General features: G+C 40.6%; 1 protein-coding gene across 4 annotated transcripts in view; it reads left to right on the forward strand.

Moving 5' to 3' along the window:
* Nucleotides 1-24,064, forward strand: part of wake (wide awake) — a 618,276-nt gene that overhangs the window by 483,783 nt on the left and 110,429 nt on the right. For 3 of the 4 annotated variants that reach the window (XM_065228372.1, XM_065228376.1, XM_065228373.1), the window contains one exon: nucleotides 17,616-18,308. The exons of the other annotated variant lie outside the window; for it this stretch is intronic. In XM_065228372.1, coding sequence (XP_065084444.1) covers nucleotides 17,616-18,308 — 693 coding nt within the window. The remainder of the gene's footprint in view (nucleotides 1-17,615; nucleotides 18,309-24,064) is intronic. 4 annotated transcript variants of the gene reach the window in all.

The raw sequence follows: 24,064 nt of genomic DNA on the forward strand, positions 1-24,064 counted from the left end.
AGAAAACAACTTGTCTGCTAGCTCCAACTTCCCATGCATGTTAAGTAGGTTCCATTGAAATTAAAACCACATTGGATCAAGTCTCGTTTGCAACGGGTCTGCTCATCCTTCTTCCACGTGTCGTCGGCAGTAAGCGAATGCAGCTTCCGCCCAACTACCGTTGGCATTCACGGAGCACTTCAAAGTGTTTGAAATAAATCTTGTTGTAACTACCCGGTAGTTGAAAGAACTGAGAATGTGGGAGACATCGTCGTCCTCGTCGTCGTCTAAAGTCAATTAAATTTAATATCCTTCGTCTTTTCAGCAGAGCTTCCTATTTAAGCAAGCAGTTTTTTAGCAACAAAAAAGACGAAGAAGACCGAGCATGTGAAAAGTGTTTTCATTGTGATGCACTGGAAGGAGATGAAAAGTTGAAAGGATGAACTGCACGGCCGATGAGAGTAACTCAGCAACTGAGTTGAATTCAACTCAAAATTTCAAAACGAACAATTAAAAACCCCCACTGGTTACAATTTCAAGTCAAACTCAACTCAATTTTGAACTACTCTCATTAGCCGTGTACGTTCACCAAGACTCCCTTTAAGGTATGGCAGCCGGCCGAAGCCAGTGCTTCACTGTTACCTTTTCCCACAATGCAATGATACGTAACCGAGGGAAGTTCAACTGCAATAGTCTGTCTTTAACATGTTGCGAGCTGTTGAGCGCTAAAAATAGTAGCTCATATCAACCGGGTACTTAAGGCACTTGTGTCTTCACCATTCGTCGTTGGAGTAAGTTGAAAAAACCGAGATCTGAGCTGCATTCGATGGACAATGTGGATAACGAAAGGATGCGATTCTCCGACTCGACAGCAAATACCACGTTTCCCAATAACGTGCTGTATGTAAACAGTCTTCGGGAATGCCAGAAGACGTACTTTCCTACTCGAGGCTGCAACCATGGGCGGATGTTCTATTTTTAGACCAATTTCCTTCCTCACCAGGAGAATGCACTTTGGCCCATTCTCCCACTGAGCGCGTCGTTTTCCACTTTTTTTTTCTCCATGTAGGACGCGTGTTGAAAGCTCAGAATACTTCCCGGAAGAGGGAATCTGTCTTTTCCGTGTGCTTTAGCCAGAAATACAACGGTGCACATTGGAAGGTTGAGTCATGGGCTACAAAACGGCATCGTTGCTTGTTGGGAGAAAAACTGTAGAAGGGGAAATCTGGTTCGATACAAATTTCCTCAATAAATCACATGGAGAATAAGATTCCGAGAACTGGGAAACATGGGAAGAAATTGGATTTGTTTTGTTTTAAAGTGGTAAAGTTGGTTCTAAAATTGATTGTTCACCAGTAGATTTAAGAGTTGGGAGGAAATGCTATACTAATATCAACATGAAGCTTTAGTGCGATCATTTATTAGCTAGATAAGGTACGGAACAGGATAGATTGATAGTTCCGTTAGAGTGCGGCGGAGGGAAAATTGAACAGAAGTTGAAATTGAGCGAAGGGCTAACGGGTGTTCAATAAAAAATGAGAATGATTTCAGTGCCGTCCAGCGCTCTTGTGGGAGCATCGCGACTAAGTTGCGTCATACGGCTGACCAGGGCCCCTTCTCCAATATTCATTGACGTTTTATTAATAAAAAAAAAACACTGAACACGTTGAAAAAAAAATCTAGCTATATGACTGAATTTTTTTTTTTTGAGCACCCGTTATCAATGCTCATTTGACGGTAGAAGGGAATTTGAGGTATTTCCTCAAACCCACAAACGTTTGACTTGTTCATAAACTGTTTACGGCTGTGGAATAGTTCTAGCGTTTTAAGTAGATTTAAGTTTAATTAGAAAGTATTCGATGTAAGCAATATTTTAGTCACGTCATTGGGTGGAAATCCCAGTGACTAATCTCAATTTAACTTTCATATTGAGCATGCATGAGCATGAGCATGATTGACCGCCCACGGTTGCTACTCTATTATTGCCAGACCAGCTGTAATTACACAGAGAACCAATAGACGATGCTTGGGACTAGGAATCATCCTCAATGTGTAAAAACTGGTGATCTCAAACTAGGCAATACCAGCGCCGGCCGCGCCCGAACACAGATCAAGAAAGGAAGGGGTAGGAATGTATTGACGTGACACTCGCTTTGATGGAAGCCGAGGACACCTCTGCACTTCCACGAGGAATCACTGGGATATTGGGTAATAGGGTTGGGTTTGCAGCAGGGTTCGTTTTGGTAAACGATAAGCTGAATTGATGTCGTAACAATCATATAACGCGAAGGAGCTTGGGATTGAACCCACGGTCTTCTGCTCAGTAAGCAAAAACGTTTGCCACTAGGCAGACGAGCTCCTTTTTAATCATTGGCGAATCTTGAATGTGGATGGGCTTGAGATTAGACTCATGATGTTCTACTCAGTAAGCAAAAACGGTTGCTCTAAGGCCACCGAGCCTCTCATATCACATTATAGCGTTACTCAAGTTTGTATAACTACTCAAACCCGGCACCGACGACAACGAAAAGTTTTACAAAATACACGATAAACAAGCGATCTTACCATGCATTTTTAATATGAAAGGATCTGGGACCGCGTTTTTCTGCTCAGTAAGCAAGTCACTGCAACCAAAGATCTTTGAAATCCTTCAACTAAAAGCTATGAAAGAGGCCTTCATTAAGATCCATTTTCACGCGACGTTAAATGTTTCGATTTTCTTTTTACGCATGGTTCAGGTAATCATAACAAGCTATGATCGACGTGACGATTGTTTAAGACCTGGTTGAACAAGTTATTCAAATGAAATTACGTTCTCGAATTTTACTTGGTATGTAATGAACAACAGAAATACGGGATAATTCATATTTTCAGCGGTTGGTGGTTAATTTTAAATATACTAACGGTACTGCCTACGACTACGACGGCGATTACGACAGCGACTACGACGGCGCCTACGACAACGACAACAGCGAATTTGTAACTTACCATTTGTCTAGGATAAACACCTTTGCCCGGCACCTCCACTGGTTCTTCATGTCCGCTATCTGTCACTGTTTGCAAAATATCTAATAGCAATTACCTTCCAATACCAATACTTCCTGTATTGCCATGGCCATCTGGGAGGAGGGTCGCATCTAGTGCTTTCCCCAGGAACGGTTCACGGCCACCAGCTACTGCCCGTCCAGGCTTGGGCGTATCCAACGAGGCATCCTTCAGATTACTTACAATCTCCGACACTCAATGCAAATCGCAGGCACACTTACGCTACTAACAAAAAAAACACACCCGTGCAAAGAAACGGAACAAATAAACGTCACTCTCGCAGAAGCACACCCGTCGTCGTCGAACGGCAAAAAAAGGAATCGGTGGGCAATTTTGTGATACGGATTTCCAAAATCAACCGGGAATGCACGAATTTCACCACACCCAACTACGAAACACGTTCCAATTTTACTTTCATATTGATTTGAGGTAGGAACAGCTATTTGTCTCAGGCATATGATTTACAGGGGTTACTCAAATTACCACATTGGCCGCTCTCGGAACCATTGGGATGCCCCGAGAGAACCTTTAGCAGGGGAAAATTTCGTTTTAACTCAAAAAAGTGCTGTACGACAGCTCTTTCTTCATGGATTTTCATGAAGATTTTCTTGGAAGATTTAAAATCGGATCATATTTGACGAAGTTACAACACTCCAAAGTTGACCAAAAATTTGCCTATCTTTGTTATTTTGAGTAACCCCTGTGTTTTAAGTTATAAATTTCAAAGTCCCCAAGATCTGAGCTTGAAAGTCTTGATAAAATGAGATATTAAAATATCTTCTTAGCATCAGAATTCACTCTGGTATTCCCTTTTCTATTTATTTTATAACACTCTTTGAATTATCTAAAACTCTTGGAATTCTCCCCGAAATCTTCCCATAATTCTCTGGGAATTTCCCTCAAAATACATTTATGGAATATTCCTATGCATTATTTTGGATTTCTGTTGGGGAATTATTTGAGATGTTTTTCAGAATTCTAACGGAATCCTCCTTTGAGTTCCATTGAAATTCTTAAAGGCATTCCGTTAAGGCGTTATCGATTCATTATGTATGTTAAAAGGGGGGAGGGGTGTCTCAAGTTGAGACTCTCAACACTTCTTACAATGGGGGAGGGTTGAGTTTTTCATATATAAGATTTAAAAATTATAACAAAAAAACTTGATCTTAACCGTTTGTATGCCGAAAATCCTGAGCATATAAATATGGCACAAGAATAAGTGATCAATATTAATTAAAATGTTTCCAACTCTATATTCAACGATTTTCTGATAGTATTTAAATCTTACTAAGATTTTAGGGGAAAAGGGAAGGTAACTTAAAATTTTAATAATAATCACTCAAAAACCTGTACATAATTTGTAGATGACCCCTTATCACACTCCGCAATTTCAAGAAATCAGCTTGTTATGTATAATCAATAATCATCAGATGTTCATGCCACAATGACAGTAGAGCTACAGAAAATCTAAAATTGCATTCTAGATTCAAGTTTGCAGCATTTTTCTTCATTTACCTCAAATACGAAATGTTAATAAAATTAGAAATAAATATCACTTCTCTCGACAAAGCTGACACCTTTCCTTGCAAACTTCTTCAAGCCGTCGCCGCTGAGACGACTGAGGTCACCGGGAACGAACGAACTGGTAAATGTCATTTCCGTGTTGATCCATCAATCTTCGGTAGGAAAACTTCATCTCACTTCCAGTGGAGAGTGCACAAAAGGAAGACTTCAACCGCTCAAACAATAGAACGGGCATAGAGGACAAGGACTTCACGGCACGAACGACGAACAAGGGCGATCCCTAATGATGATATGCATGTTTTGTTGGAATAAAAATAGTATCTTATGACTGTGTTCCAAGCTGTGCTATTGAGCATAGGTCCTTTTCCCGTAAACGCCCTCGTGGTCTCCATTCTATATGTTTGAGCTTATACTCATGATCGTCGTCAAGAAACCATGCTTTCATTTGTTTCACTTACGACCACAGACTATACCCATAGCTTTGGGCGCTGTCACGAGGATACCATATGTAGCGAAAAAGAAGCCGACCACGATGTCAAATGAATGTGTGAATTGGGACCTGTTAGGTGGGAAATATTTTGCCTAAAATTGCCTTATATATTCAACTGCTGTCGTGAGCAAATCTAAAGCGAAGATGAAGTTGTAGCTGCTCCTACAATCAAATAGCCCCATCTCGCTTCATCTCATCTGTCCATGAAATAAACTACCACAGTCCCACGGCGATCTGAAAATATCATTCTGGCGAAATCTCCTTCGCTGTCAAATTTCAACCATCATAAATCTCAGCACCTAATCATCTGTCAAATGGCTGACAACCACCCCTGGCTGAAGTACTCTCGGCGCTACCGGTACATAATTCCTTCGTTCCAGGAAGTGGCAATCCAGCACAATCGCTAAGGAATTAATGGGAAGCGAAAAAACGCCACATTTCATCAACTTATATCTTCCACCCTGATTCCCCCTTCTCCCCTTCTCCCCTTCTGCCCAGATGCGAGGCGCCCAGTGCACGTCATTTCCGGAAGGGAATAATCATATTAAATTACTGAATGTCGAAGTGGTCCTTACCTCTCCGGCCCCCAGCCGTCAATACCGGCGAAGAACTTTCCTAGGAAGGTTTGGGTGAAAACAGATGGCTGAAAGCATTGGTAAATAAAAAGGCGAAATAAATTTTAATTTAATATTAAGTTCTTCGCCTGATGCCGTGCTCCATCATTCGCGTTGCCTCTCGTAGGGAAGCTATTTCTCGTGCGCTTTCCTTGGAATCGCGTGCACAATTGCAATGGAGAAACGGCGTCGTTGTTGGTAGGATCCTACATCTACTTACATATTTCCCAAATCGATAGCGTATTCGTTTTGTTTGAGCTACTTTGCTTCTTATTTTAGAATCTTGGTGGGGAGGCGGGGGTTTGTATCGTGCACCCAAGCGAGTAGTGTGATTCGCTTCACAGTTTGGGGGAAATCGATTTACATTTCGACCGAAATGCTCCCACAGGTACAATGGGAAGGCTTTGATTAATTGCCATCAGCTTCAATTATTCCTTTAACAACCCATTTCAATGATTTGCATCATCAAAATACTTGTTCGAAAACTGCGTACATCATTTTCCATTTCAAAATGACACCGTCCGTCTGGGTGCATTAAAAGAACTCAAGTAAACTTTCAAACGATGCGAACGAAAGGAAATCACGGCAGCTATTTTTCTTGCTGATCTGCTTTCGGGAAAAATAAAGCGGAAGAGGTTTCTTGCCTTTCATTTCCTTTTCCACAGGATAGCTGGCTGCACGTTTCTGAACGTATGTACATTGTACATACCTTCGGCCATTAAATTTTCGTTTAGCAAGATTGTTGAAGACAGCTGTTGGTATCCAGGCGAAAATCGTTGGGCATTATTTATTGGTTTTTAAAAACAAAAAGAAAGGGCTGGAAACATGATTTTCCATTTTAATTCTTTAAATTGTCCGCTTTTATGGGATTATTTTTTTACCTACAAGCTTAGTTTTGTTTTCCTCTCCCCTTGTCTAGTTTTAACCTGGACGTTGGTGGGCGGGCCTAATCTTATGCTTCATAGTGGAGCGTTGGAGACGGTTGGTTTAGGTCCGGCATCGTTGGCTCATGCCGTGACAGAATAGCGTCATGAGCATGCGATGAGGATTACTGAGCTTCCCCTCTCTGATGAACCATTGCATAAGAGAACCAAAGTTCTAGCCTGAAGTGATAGTATCACACTTGTTACTCCTTTATTTGAAAGCCGCGTTGTAGTACGCTTACGTATAGGCACTGACGTTGGGTGCGATACTGGCGGGTTTTGCCGCAAATCACTCTTATTTTTATTTATTTTTACGCAGATACATTTATTTGGGCTTGCAAGGGAATTATACTAATGAAATATTTCAGAAAGTGCCCAACGGTGCTCCTTTTATTTGTGTGACAAGCTTTCATTGTTGTTTTCATTGAAGCATTACTCAAGGAACAATATATTAAACACCACCATGGTATTGTAACTAATCTTATATAATGCTTCATTTTGGTTTGGGATAAGTGTTTGAACTATGGCTCAAGATTTCCACTGTGGCGTGCTTCTATTGTGACATATCCATACGTAATTTTGTGGAACGACATAGTGGAAACGTGTGAGTGTAGTTGGAGCATATACCTTATATAATTTAAAAATCAGCTAGGAAACTAATTTCAAAGTGAAGCATTTTAGTCACTTGAAGGTGTCACCTGGGTCGATCTAAGATATAATAAATATAGATCAAAGTCAAAATTACTTGAAACACGTTAAATTTTAGATTACATAGCAGTTTAGGTACTCAATAAAGCATGAGTTATGATTGATTAGGTAAATAAGAGATTTCAATTATTTATTAAATTAGACTAATGAGATATCATAATCATCAAACGAACTTAAATAAGAAAATTTAGACAGCCTAATAACATTAAGTAGATTAACGAAAGAGTTAGGATGCGGGGGGTCCGCTTAGGGAGGCAACTAGCCTATTCATATATTGTCTGTATCAATTTGGTATATATGTGAAAGGATGAATCAGTGGGAAATGGATTTTCGGTTTCTTTACATTTTGCAACACAAATCTAGTACTATGTGTCATTTCCTCAAAACCCCTCAATAACCGACCTCTTCAATCCCTTCCTTTTCCCATGGCGTTCAAGTGGTCCGCATAGACTATTCAGCCATTACCCTTCCTTTTCTTTTTTTCTAAATATTGACATTCTTTGATTGAACAGTGCTCCACAGCTGCAGAGTGTATGTTCGGCAGTTTCGTTTTCAAATTGACAAAACCGACATTCTCTAGCCGGAATTTTTCCTATTTTATATAAGTGATATCTGCTAGGGCAGTGACCAGCCATCAGACCAGTTATTACCCGAAGATCTCTTTTACTAAGATTAAGCAAAACCCGGGCTTTTGCTGCACTTGGTCTTATAAATCTTTTCGCCTGTCTGGATGCATCTGTGGCGTTCCAGCTGGATTCTACTATGGACGTTTCCCAGCTTTTTAGTTCCATCCTTATAGTACACTCAGGGACTCCACAAAACGATTCCGGATCGATGAAGTTCGATGCAGAAGCTCGTCTTGCTAGACTATCGGCATTTTCATTTCCTTCAATGCCACAATGGCCGGGCACCCAGTATAATATGACTTCGTTCCTTTCGGCCAATTGTTTTAAGGAAAGAATACATTCCCACGCTAGCTTCGATCAACATGTGAACGCCTTAAGCGCATTAAGACCAGCTTTTCTATCCGAGAATATACAGATCTTGGCAATCCTGTATTTGTCTTGTTAGACAGATGTTTGCACATTCTATGAATGCTTGAATTTCTGCTTGAAATAAATAGGAGTAGTGGCATGAGGCCAAATCCGGCCAGAAGATTGTTGGGACGTTGTGGGCCTTCAGGAGAGGAAGCAGCCGCTTCTGGAGGCACTCTTTTATGTACACCTGTCCGTTCATCGTGTCCTGGGTCACGAAAGGTGCACTCCGCTTCCCGCACGTGCAGATGGCTTGCCAAACCAGGAATTTCTTCGCAAATTTGGACATCTTCTGAGTGCGGACATGCTCCGGAACGCTGAACTTATCCTTGGCCGTGAAAAACAGGTTGCCGGGGATCTGTTTGAAGTCGGCCTTCACATATGTTTCGTCGTCCATGATGCAGCATTCAACTTTCGTCAGCATGTTGAGGTACAACTTCCTGGCACGGGTTTTGGCGGACTTGTTCTGCTTCTCGTCGCGATTAGGGGCCTTTTGTACCTTGAACGTCCGAAGCCCAGCCTTAGTTTTGGCCTTCTGGACAAAACCTCGGCTTAGGTGCAGCTTCTTAGCCACATCCCTAACGGAGGCGTTCGGATTTCGGTTGAAGGCCCCAACTACGCGGTTGTGATTTTTGGTGTTGTACGGAATACTTTTTCCTTCACTTCTGGGCTTCCGATCGGTGGTCAACCGTTCCTCGAACCGCTTAATCACTCGCGACACCGTGGAATTCGCGATTCCCAACGTTTTAGCGATGGAACGATGCGAGAGATCCTTGTTCTCGTGATGAATGCGCAAGATTTTATCACGCACGAGCTGTTCTTTCGACTCCATTTCCGCGAGTTTTGATCACAGGGCTTTAAAACTTGCAGGATGTAAATAATGCACTATGAACTAAATCCACCCAAATTTTCATTAAATTCTACCCAACGGTTAAAAAGTTAGGGCAATTTCATCGTGGACACCCTTTATATTTTTGACGTAGACTACGTCTTACGGGAAGGTACTGGGGGTAAATCGAAAATCTAAAATTGCGACCATCACGAAAAGGTGTAAGGTTATGAACGCTTATAACTTGGTCATTTATAGATGAAATTAAACTCCAAACACACCAATCGATAAAAAATAACTCTCACAACAATAAATGCTTTGTCAATTTTCCCAAAAAAAAACCGTTGAAAAATGTACAAAAAAGTGATAATTTTATTACTGTTTCAATGAAACAAACGTTCTCCCCAAACCAAGTCGTCATAATCGAGTACCATTTGGTTGCGCATCGTTTTGCTTGAACCTGCAAAACTATATAAGAGCTCTGCTGTCGTTGCTCCGCTCACTAAAGCTTCGGACGGCGTGGCAAGCAGAAGCAGGAGCAAATCAGGAAAAGGTGTAATTTTTCCCTCTGCCTCTATTGATCTTTACCGCAGTCAGGCTAAATAGCAACAGTCAGCGTGATCACCTTGATGACAACCAACGATGGAGTGGAGAGGATGTGGAATTTGTGGGGATCGAACAATTGGTCCTTTTCAGGACCACACATATTTTACAGACTGTTTTCGGTCCCGTTCAAATAATATGAAATGCGACAAATGTTATTTTTACATAACAAACCCCCCATCCTCCTATAACGACAACCTAAAAAAAAATGGACGTTAATTTTTTACCCGCCAAAAGAGCCAAAAATTCAAGTTGAGAGAAAATTTGCATGTCATGTATGCTGTACCTCTCATAGCTACAAAATACTGTGAAACATGTCTGGTACAAGGGGTAGGTCGCTCCACATACCAATCTTGGATCATCCCTTTTGTCAGTGTGCCGCATGTGTGCCGATTGTGCCGGTCATAGAGCAAGCTGCGATTGTTTGTAAAATACCCATCCCGGCAACTCGGTATTTCTGACACCTTGAATGATTTGGTTTGAAATCGCAAGGATAAATCGGATTGAGGATGACGCTGAAAGTGGCGGGTGTGCACAATTTTGGTGTTTTGTGTTTTTAGGATAGTAAAAGTCCTGTGTTTTAGGGTTTTATAATGCCCTCAAAGGCAGACCAGAAACCTAGCCTTTCATGATGTTAAAAGCAACGGTCTATTAGCGATCGGAACGAGTTGGAACCGGTGGGAAACATTGTTGGAGACCGACTATACTACCCATAATCGCATATCAGTCCCATCTTTGCTTGTTTTCCTATCCATATGGGACTGATATGCGATTATGGGCAGTATAGAGGATGATGAGTATGACTTCTGTAGTTTGTTTTGTGTGAGTTGCAGCATTATTTGAATTAAGAGTATTAATGGGGTCTGAATAAGAATTGCTAGGTCCGAAAGGTTATTATAGAAGCCATTCATGTTCGATTGGATTGCCAGAGTAAATCCTCTGGGGCTTCCGAAAATCGGGTGTCGCGTAATCATCTCTTGGCAGAAATGTTGACCGGAGGCGATTGGCTCTGGGCAGTCGACTGGAACCAGCTCGCATACCGGAGGGAGGCATCAAAGAGGAACTCGCATGCAATAGGATAGCCTTCTTGCTTCGTGATCTGGCTAATATTGGCGTCGGTGCTTTCAGCTTAGATGTGGACCCCAGTAGAGCTCCACCGGCAGAAGCACTCGGTGGTGACCCCTCTGTCGGCAGAGATACCGGAGCCAGAAGTGAACTGCTGGTCTGAGTTCCTCTGGTATATTTAATTAGAGGTTGTTCCTGAATATACAGTCAATCAGCACGTAATTTGTATTTGTATTTGTATTTATATTTAAAATAATTCATCTGACAATTTAGACTTAATGAATAAAATTAAAGCTAATTTAACACAGACCTAATCCGATTGCAAAACGTCCTAATGGTTTATTGAACTCGAAAAGTTCTTTGACAGCCGTAAACACACGAATGCATAATGTTGTAAACAACTTCAATGACAGTTGTCCTGCAGTACTCCCATTTTATTTACAATAATCCAATGCCTACGAGTTTTTGCCGAAGATGGGCTGAAGGTGTGCCGATGGGTGTGCCCAAGTTTTGCCGAATCTAATTTTGAACAATGTGCTGAGTGACTTACTCCTTGGTCTTGTACCTCTTTATATGCAATTAGATTAACATCTTAAGTCCATTCTTTTTACATATTCAGCAATATACTTTCTGTCACGCCCCATTCATAATAAATTGTCGCCAAATCCTGTCAGGGGTGGAGCTTAGAAAGTAGTTTTTGTGCAGAATATGTAAAGAAGGAGGGACTTCGGATGTTGTATACAAATTACAGATGCATTACTGTAAAAACTATCAAAATCCTATGAATTTACACGCTAGTGTTCGTGAGATTCTGCTTGGCGAACTGAATTTTGATGATTTTGGGCCGTCCCTGTGTTGAAGTGGGATCCCAAGGGGCGGTAAAAATTCATTTACATCTTTAAGTAGAGCTTTACATTGTTGTTTGTTACAAAATGTATGCACCAAGTAGTGCTGTGTGTAGTTCGGGCCAACAAAAATTAAATCTCTGAAAATGGGTTGGAGCGTCTTTGTGTAAATGCAAGAATGGCAAAAAGGTAAGAGATATAAAGGGTGTCCACGATGAAATTGCCACACACAAAATTGATTCGCAAAATTCGAGTTTTCATCCGATTGCCATCAAATTTTCAGGGATTGAGAAATAACTATTAAACTTCATTTTAACATTTTACTCGTATTTTATTTACAGTCCATACGCAAATGCCCGCACCTTGGCCTTAACCCCGGCCATAAGATTCTGCACAACCTGTGAATCAACCGTTTTTTGCATGTAAACCCATACTTTCTTCAGTTCCTCGACTGTCTTCACTACCTTAGGTCGTTTAAGAAGGTGCTGCTTCATAATCGCCCAGTAATTCTCGATGGGGTGGAGCTCCGGAGTGTTGGGAGGGTTGAACATTTTCGGCACGAAATTAACCTTATTGTCCGCATACCACTTCAGCACGTCCTTGGAGTAGTGGCATGAGGCCAAATCTGGCCAGAAGATTGTTGGGACGTTGTGGGCCTTCAGGAGAGGAAGCAGCCGCTTCTGGAGGCACTCTTTTATGTACACCTGTCCGTTCATCGTGTCCTGGGTCACGAAAGGTGCACTCCGCTTCCCGCACGTGCAGATGGCTTGCCAAACCAGGAATTTCTTCGCAAATTTGAACATCTTCTGAGTGCGGACATGCTCCGGAACGCTGAACTTATCCTTGGCCGTGAAAAACAGGTTGCCGGGGATCTGTTTGAAGTCGGCCTTCACATATGTTTCGTCGTCCATGATGCAGCATTCAACTTTCGTCAGCATGTTGAGGTACAACTTCCTGGCACGGGTTTTGGCGGACTTGTTCTGCTTCTCGTCGCGATTAGGGGCCTTTTGTACCTTGAACGTTCGAAGCCCAGCCTTAGTTTTGGCCTTCTGGACAAAACTTCGGCTTAGGTGCAGCTTCTTAGCCACATCCCTAACGGAGGCGTTTGGATTTCGGTTGAAGGCCCCAACTACGCGGTTGTGATTTTTGGTGTTGTACGGAATACTTTTTCCTTCACTTCTGGGCTTCCGATCGGTGGTCAACCGTTCCTCGAACCGCTTAATCACTCGCGACACCGTGGAATTCGCGATTCCCAACGTTTTAGCGATGGAACGATGCGAGAGATCCTTGTTCTCGTGATGAATGCGCAAGATTTTATCACGCACGAGCTGTTCTTTCTACTCCATTTCCGCGAGTTTTGATCACAGGACTTTAAAACTTGCAGGATGTAAATAATGGACTATGAACTAAATCCACCCAAATGTTCATTAAATTCTACCCAACGGTTAAAAAGTTAGAGCAATTTCATAGTGTGGCAATTTCATCGTGGACACCCTTTATTTCTGAATACTTATGGTTTTAGTTTCTCATTATGTGGTTAAGAGGCGGATAAATTCCTACGTTAAGCTATCCAATGAACATTTAGAATTATGGTCCTGCTTGGATGGACGAATTTTTGATTGCCTAAAGTAGCAAATTATGATTAAATATTGAACATGGACCAAACTTTTTATTTTTTTGAAGACACAACTCTGAATTAGATTATGCTGATGGAAAGAAATTTAGGGGGCAATCCCAACTAACCAAGCAACTAATAATGCGCCAAAGCCCTGTATTAGTCGTATGTTAGCTTTATATAACAAAATCAATCCAAATTAGTGGGCTTGTTGGTTACCTCCCAAGTAACAATTTGGGTTTGATAAGGGTACTGTAGATCATGATTTAGACTTGTAGAGTGCATTAAAACCACACAAAAAAAAACTTAGAATGTTACTTGGGCTGGGATGTGCAAAACATTCTTGTGAACGATTTCCCACCGAAGGTATCCCAATGCGATCAAGCGTTTGGTTAAACGTGTTATCCATAACAAATGTTCAACGGAGATGGGATGGGCCTTGAATTGTGCACGGGGAATATATTTTATAACGGAAGATCAAATACAAGTGTTTCATATGCAGAAATATCAATAACGGACAGTCCAGAAACGGTCAGAAAAATAACTAATACGGGTGAGGAAATTGACATGTCAAGGAGAGGAAATGGATTAAATTGAGGAAATAAGTTACTTCTACTGTATTTTAAATCAATATCAAGAAAAATGCACGAGAAGTTCACTAAACATCTCAACGTAGTCTACGTCAACCATGCGGTCGTGTCTTGTACACAACCCCACCAATTTTTCCTTTTGGTGAAAGGAACTATGACAGTTTTTGAAGGGTTTACATTCAAGCCCTCTCTCACCACCAATGGAAGGTCATGTTTAGGGCAGTTTGAAACCGATTTGAAACCGTGTTCTCAAACTTTCCCCGCACTATAATGGCCACATCGTCTGCGTAACCAATCACCTCGAAACCCTGCTCCGCTAAACTTTGAAGGAGTTCTTCCACTACTAAAGACCACAATAAGGGTGATAGTACCCTTCTTGAGGACAACCCTCATCGATCTTATAGTTAGTGACGCACCTCCAACATCAGCAGAAATTTCTCGATCTGTGAGCATCGCCATTATCCATTCGATAATGCAGTTATCCAAGCCCCTTGCTTCCATAGCTGAACGCATTGAGCTGTACACACTACGAAAATGTCATGTAGATTTAGGTTCCCTGAGACCGACACATGTAAGCGGCCTTTTTGACATAAGAATCAGTTGAAAGAAACAAGAAAATCAATTCAATGAAACGTTCTCTTCGTCGATTTGCTTATGTTTCGGTTTGAGAAAACTTAATTTTACATGAAATGTTTGTTTACGTTCCACGATTTACTTCCAATATGGATTACGTCTCGTGTAAAATTAGTTATTTCTAAGTGTGTAGGATGCATTATCGAATGCTCCTCCAATTTAAAAAAAAAGCAACCACGGCTATTTCCTTGGCTTCAAGTGATTTCTCGATTCTATTAACCAGTGATTGTAATGCCGTTATCGTAGATTTACCCGATTAATAAGCGAATTGAAATTTGCTAAGAGGTAACCTTGCTAAACTTGTTGATTTAATGAAGTCATTCACAATTTTTCCATTGTCTTCAACAGAACAGAGGAAAGGCTTATAGGTCTGAAGGCTTTCAGAGTCGTTGTATCCCTTTTTCCAGCTTTTGGAATGAAGACAACTCGAACCTTTCTCCATGTTTTTGGTATGTGGCTCAAAGTAACACTGGCTTTATACAGTTCAGTTAAGAGGGGAATGAGTACTTCTTTTCCCTGTTGAAGTAATGCTGAGAATATTTCATCTTTCCCGGCAGAGTTGAAAGGTTGAAAAGAACTCAACGCCCATTCAACTCTAGATGGTGAGAAGATTTTACAAGCTTTCAGATAGGCATCTTCAGACCATGCATGTCTGGCCTAGTCAAAGTCCTGTTCTTCTTCAGCCGCCAAAGGAGTCGACCCTCGGAAGTGAATCCTTATCATTTCTTCCAATGTTTCAGAAGAGTCAGCAGTAAATGTCCTATCTTCTTTTTTGAGGCTACCAAGACCATTTGAATGGTCTTTTGAAAGAACTTTATGCATCCTCGCAGCTGTTGGAGCACAATTGATGTCTTCACATACCCGTTTCCAGTTCTTCCGTTTGGCTTCGCGATGTCTAATACAAACAAATTACAGTCCTAGACAAATTTAAAGGTTTCTAAAATATTGAAAAGATTTCATCATTTTAGGCATTCATTAGACAAAAAAAAAAGATTCTACTAGGGCTAACTACCCCATTTCCGGCTTATTAAGCACAACCCGCACTTAGTCGTTCTTAATCTAGCGCAGTTTAGCACCAAACGGAGTTTTATTATCACTGATGGCTTCCAAATTTATTTACCTTTCCGTACGTACCGTAAGATTTGATAAAGAGAAACCAAGCGTTGAGATATTTTCAAACGTCTAACGCTGCTTCTTGACACCAAACTCGGCCTACGGATTCTAAACTCGGCCTAACGCATTGAAACGCCATTGGAACGCCAATGAATTCACTTCGGCCTATCGGATGAAGATAAAAATTTATTCGGCGCTTCTTTTGTTTTTGGGAATAATGGGTGCAAACCTTCATATCACGCGTTCTCATTGACTTCGTTCGGTAGCTTATTAACTTAAGTATCGTACCAAACGCTTAATTGACCAGTTAACTCTGAAATCATGGATTTATTTGAAGTTTTCTGCTCGATAGGCCCAAAATGGGCGATTAGGCCGAAGTAGTTCTCTACCCTAAATGATTGTTCGATGTTTGGACAGACACTAAGGGCTCAACCTAATTAACTTTACAGAGCCGAGGATTCTTGTTCACTATACAGTAAATCTTAAAACTATAGCCAAAAGGTACAATACAATAAACATTTTATCTTCCGCTATCCAATAAGCCTCCTCCACCAGAACGGGAGCCGCTTCCAGTGGTTTCATTGTATGGCAGATTCGCCAACGGGAGTCAGAGCGCTTCCATTGCAGCAATGGACGCAAAACGTGGTCAGCACTCACACATTCATGCGATCGATCCGTTCGGTTCCTCACACAGCGCTCAGTATCATTGCTGACGCGGAAAGCGAAGCGTTGCATCGGGTGTGCGAAGTAATTTTTATAATTGGTCTGATTCCTCACAGTCGATTTGATGCTTCGCTCCGCGTTCCGCGTTAGCTTGGCAGCGACCTATGTAAGTTGAAAGCTAGCAAAACGCTCGCTACAGAAGCATAAAATCCTATAAGAAGAAGTCACTGATGAATTGACTGATTAAATTGAGGCTCCACTGCAATACTCCCTTGGATCTGTCTCTGCTGTGAAGACCAATATACAATAATTTCGTGCTTTACTTCTTCAAATGTTTGTTGATATCGGCTAGTTTTAACATTGGCAATGCAGATCAGCACATAATGCGTCACCAACGATGTGTGTCAGATTCTAAAACATTATCTAGTGCTAATTAATTATCCTGATTTGAACTTCATGAAAAAGAAACGAGCATCGACCTAATTAATTGGAGCAATTGATAAGCCACGCTGAAGTCTAATTTATTAAATCCTTATAAATAACACCAATTATCTGTGGATTTGCACATTCAGTTCAGCTAATCACATCCATTCGTTAGCTTTCTACTTGACGATTGGTTTAATCTCCCCAAAAGCTTAACTTGCATATAATTCTAAAAAAACGCATTCTTCCACGGCCAATAACGAACATGACACCGTGACCCATTCAATCCCCCGGGCTGGTTGGTGAGATTCTATTTTTTTGCCAGAAAGGGCTCCAAGCTCCCACCAACCACCGCCCGCCAACAAGGACAAACTGCTGCTCATTTATTGTGCACCGTGCCGCCGAACAGCGAGTAAAGGCGGCGGCGTAGCCCATCGTGAAAACGTGCTAAAAATGAACATCACCCTCAACTGCTGCAGCAAATTCCCAGCAGATGTAGAACGGCCATTACCGGTGTTATGGAAGTGATTTCCAGTTGCTGCTTCTCACGACCGCTCCTCCGTTTTTAGTCGCTGCTAGGTACGACGTTCTCAAGTTCAGGGTCGAATTCTACCATACTGCGCTGAGCTTCATGGGTTCATGGGGTGATCTCTCTGGGAGAAGGAAAAGTGTTTAATTTCCGACCTCATTCGCCCCACCGCGAGCTCCGGGGAATGGATACGTGATGCTATTTTTGCTTCGGACCTCCACCCCCCGACGGCGAGGGCGTATCGGATAAATTGCTGTCCTGCGTTCGTTATCGTTGACGGCGAGCACTTTTCATATGCTTTTAAGTTGATTCAATTTCATTTTGCTTTAATTTAATTCAGTTTTATGTTATCTTTTGTTTTCCTTTTTTCTGTTTTGTTTTCCTTTATAGAAATCAGTCTTCCGGATTTGGTGACCCGTTCCCTGTCCAGCGTCGGTCTCCCGGACCTCAGCGTCATTTGTCCACCTGCCATCCGGCCAGGGTCCGCCTCACCGCGAAGCAACAGCCAGCGGAGTTCATCTCCGAAGAAGAAGAATGGCTCTTCGCTAGACATTGCAACGATCGAATCGCCACCGCATTCACCATCGCCTTCGGTCCTCACCGCACCGGTCCTGTACTTCGAGCATGAACGGTTACAAATCGTGAGCCTGGACCGAATGACCAGCGCCAGTTCACCGAATCTCAGCTCGGTTCAAGCGAAAAAGATGGAATACCTGCTGCCACACCAGCAGCACCCACCTGGATCTCAGCCGCCAGCTCCACCCTCCAAGCGGCAATTCTCGCCCAAAATTATTAAGAAAACGCGCCACCTCTCGACCAGTTCCGCCGATGGTGAAACTGACAGCAGTCCCAAATCTACCCTGAACCTGCGGGTCGCCAGCCTGATCGAGACGAACAATAACAAAAACTTCACCAACGGCAATGGAATCGACGTCCTGGCCACGACCGGTAAACCGGAAGCAACCAACACCCACAATCATCACCACCCTGGCCCGTACTGGAAGCACAAAATCACCAAAAAGCAAAGCAAAATGGCCCAGGCCCAGCTGGACAAATTGACACAAATTAATATTCATTTGCACGGTACGTTATGTTTCTTGTTATTATTATTTTTTTCATTTCAATGTGTACGCTTCTTACAAAAAGGGTATTATACAGGGGATACTAAAAATACAATAAATTATTCGTTAATTTGGGAGTGTCGTAACTTGGTCAAATATTGTTCGATTTTAATTCTTCCAGAAGCATTCGACGGCAAAACTAATAATATTTTATTATGTGGTCGTGGAAATAACCATGAAAGTTCATTACCCTGACAATGGTTTATCCTGATTTTCCCTGCGCTTTTCCTCCACCGTGAAAATTTTCGTGGAGAGTATTTTTCAAATTATATTTTTGCTGAGATAATTTATCGTTTCACTGCAAAACGTCCTTTCCTTTCTATCATGTGTTCATGAGTTATAGGGGAAATTGATGTAATGTCGGCCTAAATGCCCCTAATTTGGGCCCATACAAAAATTCAGCAATCGACTAAATTTTCAATAGCGACCGAAAATATCTATTAGTACCGTCCCAATGACACGTTCATCTAGATAAAATTGATAAATAGCAGATTATTAGCGATGGGCCCAATCTTAGATCCATTGGCCAACATTAGAGCCTTTTTCCCTAAATATTCAAAGTACGCGATTTCCGGGATAATCCGAAAACTTCAATTAAAAAATTCCGGGAAAATTAGGAACCTCGATTTTTTTGAAATTTTGTTTCGTTCATATAACCATAAACTCTACCTGTGCGCAAAGTTTCATAAAATGGTGAGATCCTTCGGCCCATTTTGTTCGATAATTTAAAAAAAAAAAACATTCCCATTTCAAATACATTTTTATAGCGGATTTGAGCCCATAGTGAGCCTCTGTATTTTAAAAAAGTAAATTAAAAAACATCTAATTGTTTTGTTTTGTTAAATATGTCAATTTATAAACACAATGAAATTAAAAAAAAAACCAGACTGGCAAGTCAAACAGTAAAAGATGGAAAATTCGCGATTTTGTTTTCACCAGGAAAAAGTCGGCAATTTGAATGATGCACCAGAAAATTAATCTAGTTTCAAAGATTTTAATAATTTGTGAATTTAACGTAAGTCATAATGACACATAAGGGAAATGCAGGTAATGTCGGCCTAAGTGTCCCTAATTTGGGCCCATGCATAAATTCAGCAAACGACTAAATTTTCAATAGCAGCCAAAAATATCCATTAGTACCGTCCCAATGACGCGTTCATCTAGATAAAATTGATAAATAGCAGATTTTTAGCGATGGGCCCAATCTTAGATCCATAGGCCAACATTAGAGCCATTTCCTACTATGCTTTAGTAGATAACACTAATCCAAATGTGTATAATCTGTCCCAGAAAAAAAACAGCTCGCTCACTGATTTTAGATCTAATCGTTCAGTCGGTGAGAAAGTTTTTCATATTCTTTCAGTTTATCATCTGTTTTGTTGTATTGTTGTCAATTCCGAGTATATATGTAGTGATCCGCTTAGTAAAAATCAACACTCGCTCAGCTATCTTTCAGTACCCAAGCATGATTATTGTGCAGCTCAATTTGCTCATAATTGCATTCACTAATATTCACTCAAAATCGATTAAAATGTTCCTTCTTCCAAAACGCAAAGTTTTGCAATACGGTATTTCATGGTGCTTCTGACAGTACTCACCACCAGGGTTTGAATGTTGGAAGAGCAAAACTACACTCATAAAATAAATCACATAACCAGTGGAGAATATCCACGTGAATTTCACATAACTTTCATGTGATCCCATAATTGGAAATTGCACCACTAAATCACATGAACGTTATGTGTCCAATGAAATCTAAATGATTTCTCATATAGAATTTCTAATGCTATGTGATATTCAGGTAAAAATCATTGTTTTTGTTTTTGGAAAAATACTATGTGCGTTCCTAATAGAAACCAAGTGAAAACTTTTTTCAGTGTAGTTTATCCACCACGCACAGTGGGTAAAAATTTATAAAACCGCGACAAATTGAACGGCTGTCAAACGGTTTTAGTCAACATGTTATACATATTCTTAAAGGAAAAACTCTGCTGAATCCATGAGTGATAGTCTCATTTTTCGGTGACATTTGCCTGTCGATACAGAGGGCCAGGATCAACCCGAGTACCCGTTAAAATAGGAAATGCCAGTACCTATCTGTATAGTACAACATATTATTTTAGGTATATTACTGGAAATTGTCGTACTATGTATGCATATATGGTGTAACGACAACATATGCACCCACAGGGAACCTCCACTGGCCAACGGAGGACCCGAAACGGCCGATAAAGTAGCCGCATTATAAAAGATGTCCTAGAGCCTTGCGATTTTTTATATCTTTCAGAATTATGAGATCAAAGCATTTTTAATATTGAATTTATATTTTGGGGTAAACTGGCCATATCATGGTTTTTCGGATAATCCGAATTGACCGATAAAGTGGCCACATTATAAAAATTGTCCTAGAACCTTACGATTTTTCTATATTGTTCAGAATCACGAGATCGAAGCGCATTAATATGGAATTTACATGTTGGGATAAAGTGGCCACATCATGGTTCTCCGGATAATCCGCACCATACAAATTGTCCTAGAAGCTTGCAGTTTTTTTATATCTTTCAGAATCATGTTTGGAACATGTTGCATGAAACTTGATTAATAATTTATTATGAAACCACGGATCGGGCCAGTCTTGAATAAACTACTAATTCTACGTTAAACAATATTGATGCTTCTCCTTGTTCTTAATATGACACACACGAAAACTGTGGGATTCTAGGAGAGTTTACAGCGCCGTACGATTTAATAGCAGGTTTAACTTATATAGCTGAAACTTTCTCCGCAGAACTACAAATGAGTTCAATTTTTCGATTTAAAATACCATAGTTAGCCTGCCAGAAGTGAGATACTAGGTTTTTTTTGGCTAAAAATTGTTTTAAATATTTGAATTTCAACTAGATTGCTAGCGGTGCAGGTGGTGTAGTCTTCTTCTTCTTCCTCGCATTTAAAGCTTATTGCGTATGGCATATTAGCTTATTGCGTGCTCTCAACTTAGTGTTCTAGATGCACTTCCATAGTTATTAATTGAGAGCTTTTGATGTCTGTACCATTTTTGCAGTAGTATAATTGTGTGGCATGTACAATCATGCTCTATGCCCAGGGAAGTCGTGAAATTTTCCAACCCGAAAAATTCCTAGACCGGACCGGTAATCGAACCCAGCCACCTCCAGCATGGTCTTGCTTTGTAGCTGTGCCTTTACCGACTGAGTAAAGGGAGGTCCACAGGCCGGTGGTGTAGTGGTAAGCGTGATTACCTCTCACCCCAGCAGGTCTGGATTCAATACTAGTCGACGCCGCCGGGATGCTCTGATGCATAAGATCTCTGATCACGCGGGAAGTAAAATAAAGTTCCCGGTTCATGACCTAAGTAACATTGCAAGATTTATCACGGTTTTAAAGCATGCTACAAGTCTAATTCATAGTCTACAGAACCCTCATAAAACCCTAATTGTTACTTGGGGAGTTAATGGGGCGATAGGTAGGGACCAGGTGTGGAAGTTGCCTCTGGAAGTTGGAGTCGGTAGCATTGGTGATAAGCACGGAAAACAAGATCGACGGAAAACAAACCAAAGGAGAGAGAGAACTAGATTGTTAGCAAAAAAAATGTGGTTTTGCAGGACTGTTAATATTTTATGACATCTTTTACGGTCAATCCGTACATGGCCACTTTACCCCAAAAATCGATTCTATAATAAAAATCACGAGATCAAGTGATTCTGAATGATTTGAAACAATGTTTATAATCTGGCCACATTGGTCAGCCCAGATTATCCAGGGAATCAGGTTATGGTAATTTTATACTAAAATATAATTTTCATGTTACGCTTTGATATCGTGATTATGAAAGATATAAAAAACGCAAGCTATTAGGACAATTTGTATGATGTGGCCACTTCATGATATGGTAACTTTATCCCAACATATAAATATCATGTTAAATGCACTTTGATCTCGTGACTATGAATAATATAGAAAAAAAAATATAATCTGTTCACTCTATAGGTCAATCAAAAATATCCGGATTATCCTGAAAACCATGATTTGATGACACTTTATCCCAAAATATTAATTCCATTCAAAGTGGTTTTATGTTACTTCATACGTGAATTTACGATTTTCAGAGTTGGTAGGAAATGCTATCTAACATGAAGCTTAATGTGATAATTTATTATCTAGAGAAAGGTCTGAAGAGGGTAGATAGATAGTTCCGCTAGAGTACGGCAGTATGAAAATTGAATAGAAGTAAGGGCATTAATGCGACAGTACTAGTCAAACGCACACTTCTTTACGTAACTCATCAATGGCTGAGGAGATTTGATGTATTTCTTCAAAGTTACAGGCAAAAAAGTGCGCGTTTGACTTGCTCATATACTGGCTATGGAATAGCTCTACACCCAACCGGGGAATGTAAGATTCGCTTACAATTATGTGGGATTCATCATCAGAGGATGTGATATACCTAGCTGCGGTCCAATGCAAGAAAATTGGAGACCGAAAAATGTAGAGTGTATTAGTGAGTGAAATTAGCTATGTCGAAAAAAATAGAACTGGGCTCGAACCACGAACGTTGCGATTATCAGACCTGTACTTTCTCCACTGCTATCTCCATGCTTCTGAATATGGATAGCCTAAAAGCATGAAGCGCTAATTTTCTCGCATTCTCGACTTCGTATGCTTTTCCAGCTGGAGAGATTCGAGGCAAGTGTGTGCGTCGTTCTACATGCTTACTGGTATAGTCGAAAGCGGAGATAGAACACGAAATAAAAAAAAAACAAAAAACATTACATCGCCTGCATGGTCAATTTCTAACATTCGTTGTGATGTTCATGAACAGAGGATGATAGGAAACGGAACTAACATTCATTGCAATAGATTTTTGGTTTGCGTGTAGTTTTGTTGAAAAATATGTCTTGTTTTAAATTAAATTCAATGCTTTAAACAAAAAACGCTCTCGCAGTTTTTGCACCGAAACGAACGAACGAAAAAACGATCTTTCATATGGAATTAACTGTTAGAAAATCGGTTTGCTCCATTTGGGGATATTGACAAATGAAAAAGGAAATCTTTTCGAAAAACATCTCTTTTAACTTTCTAATCAAAAAAGATATCAACCTGGTTGCTTCAGCAAAAATATGCGTCATTCCAAGTTCTAAAAATGTCTTGAATAATGTTTTTACGAGAAATGAACGTTTGAAAAGATATTCAAAGCAAACTATTTTTAGGAGCCAACCTGTCTAACCTGCTTGTTGAAAAAAAATCATAACTCATGAACCATAACAGATATAAATTTGGTGTATTAAGCAAAGTTGCTTCGAAATAATTATTCTTTTTTAGAACATTGCATTGGTCTATCGGAAATAATAAAAAAGTTTGTATTTTCAATTCACCAATTTTATGAACCACCCTTACACCACTAACATAAAAAAGATAGGTCAAAAATATGAAGACGCTTTCCCGAAGACACCATATGCCTAAAAGTGATGGTTTGGACGCAAACAATTTTGTCTTCCTAAATACGACTTTGGGACTATTGTGCAATGTGGTCAATGATACATTAAATGTCTAGACAGCCTATTCATGAAAAACCCTGAAGAAGAAGCTGTCGCACGGCATGTGTTGGTATAAAATTACAATTGTCCCCTGTTTCAGGTTCCCTGAGGGGCTTCTTTTTGGTTCCTGTGAGCGTCAAATGTGGCTAATGATCCATTTAAAGTC

This window comes from Ochlerotatus camptorhynchus, unplaced genomic scaffold (assembly GCF_037179485.1).
Source record: "Ochlerotatus camptorhynchus isolate MF236.1 unplaced genomic scaffold, CSIRO-AGI_Acam_v1.1 ptg000290l, whole genome shotgun sequence".
Lineage (NCBI taxonomy): Eukaryota > Metazoa > Arthropoda > Insecta > Diptera > Culicidae > Ochlerotatus > Ochlerotatus camptorhynchus.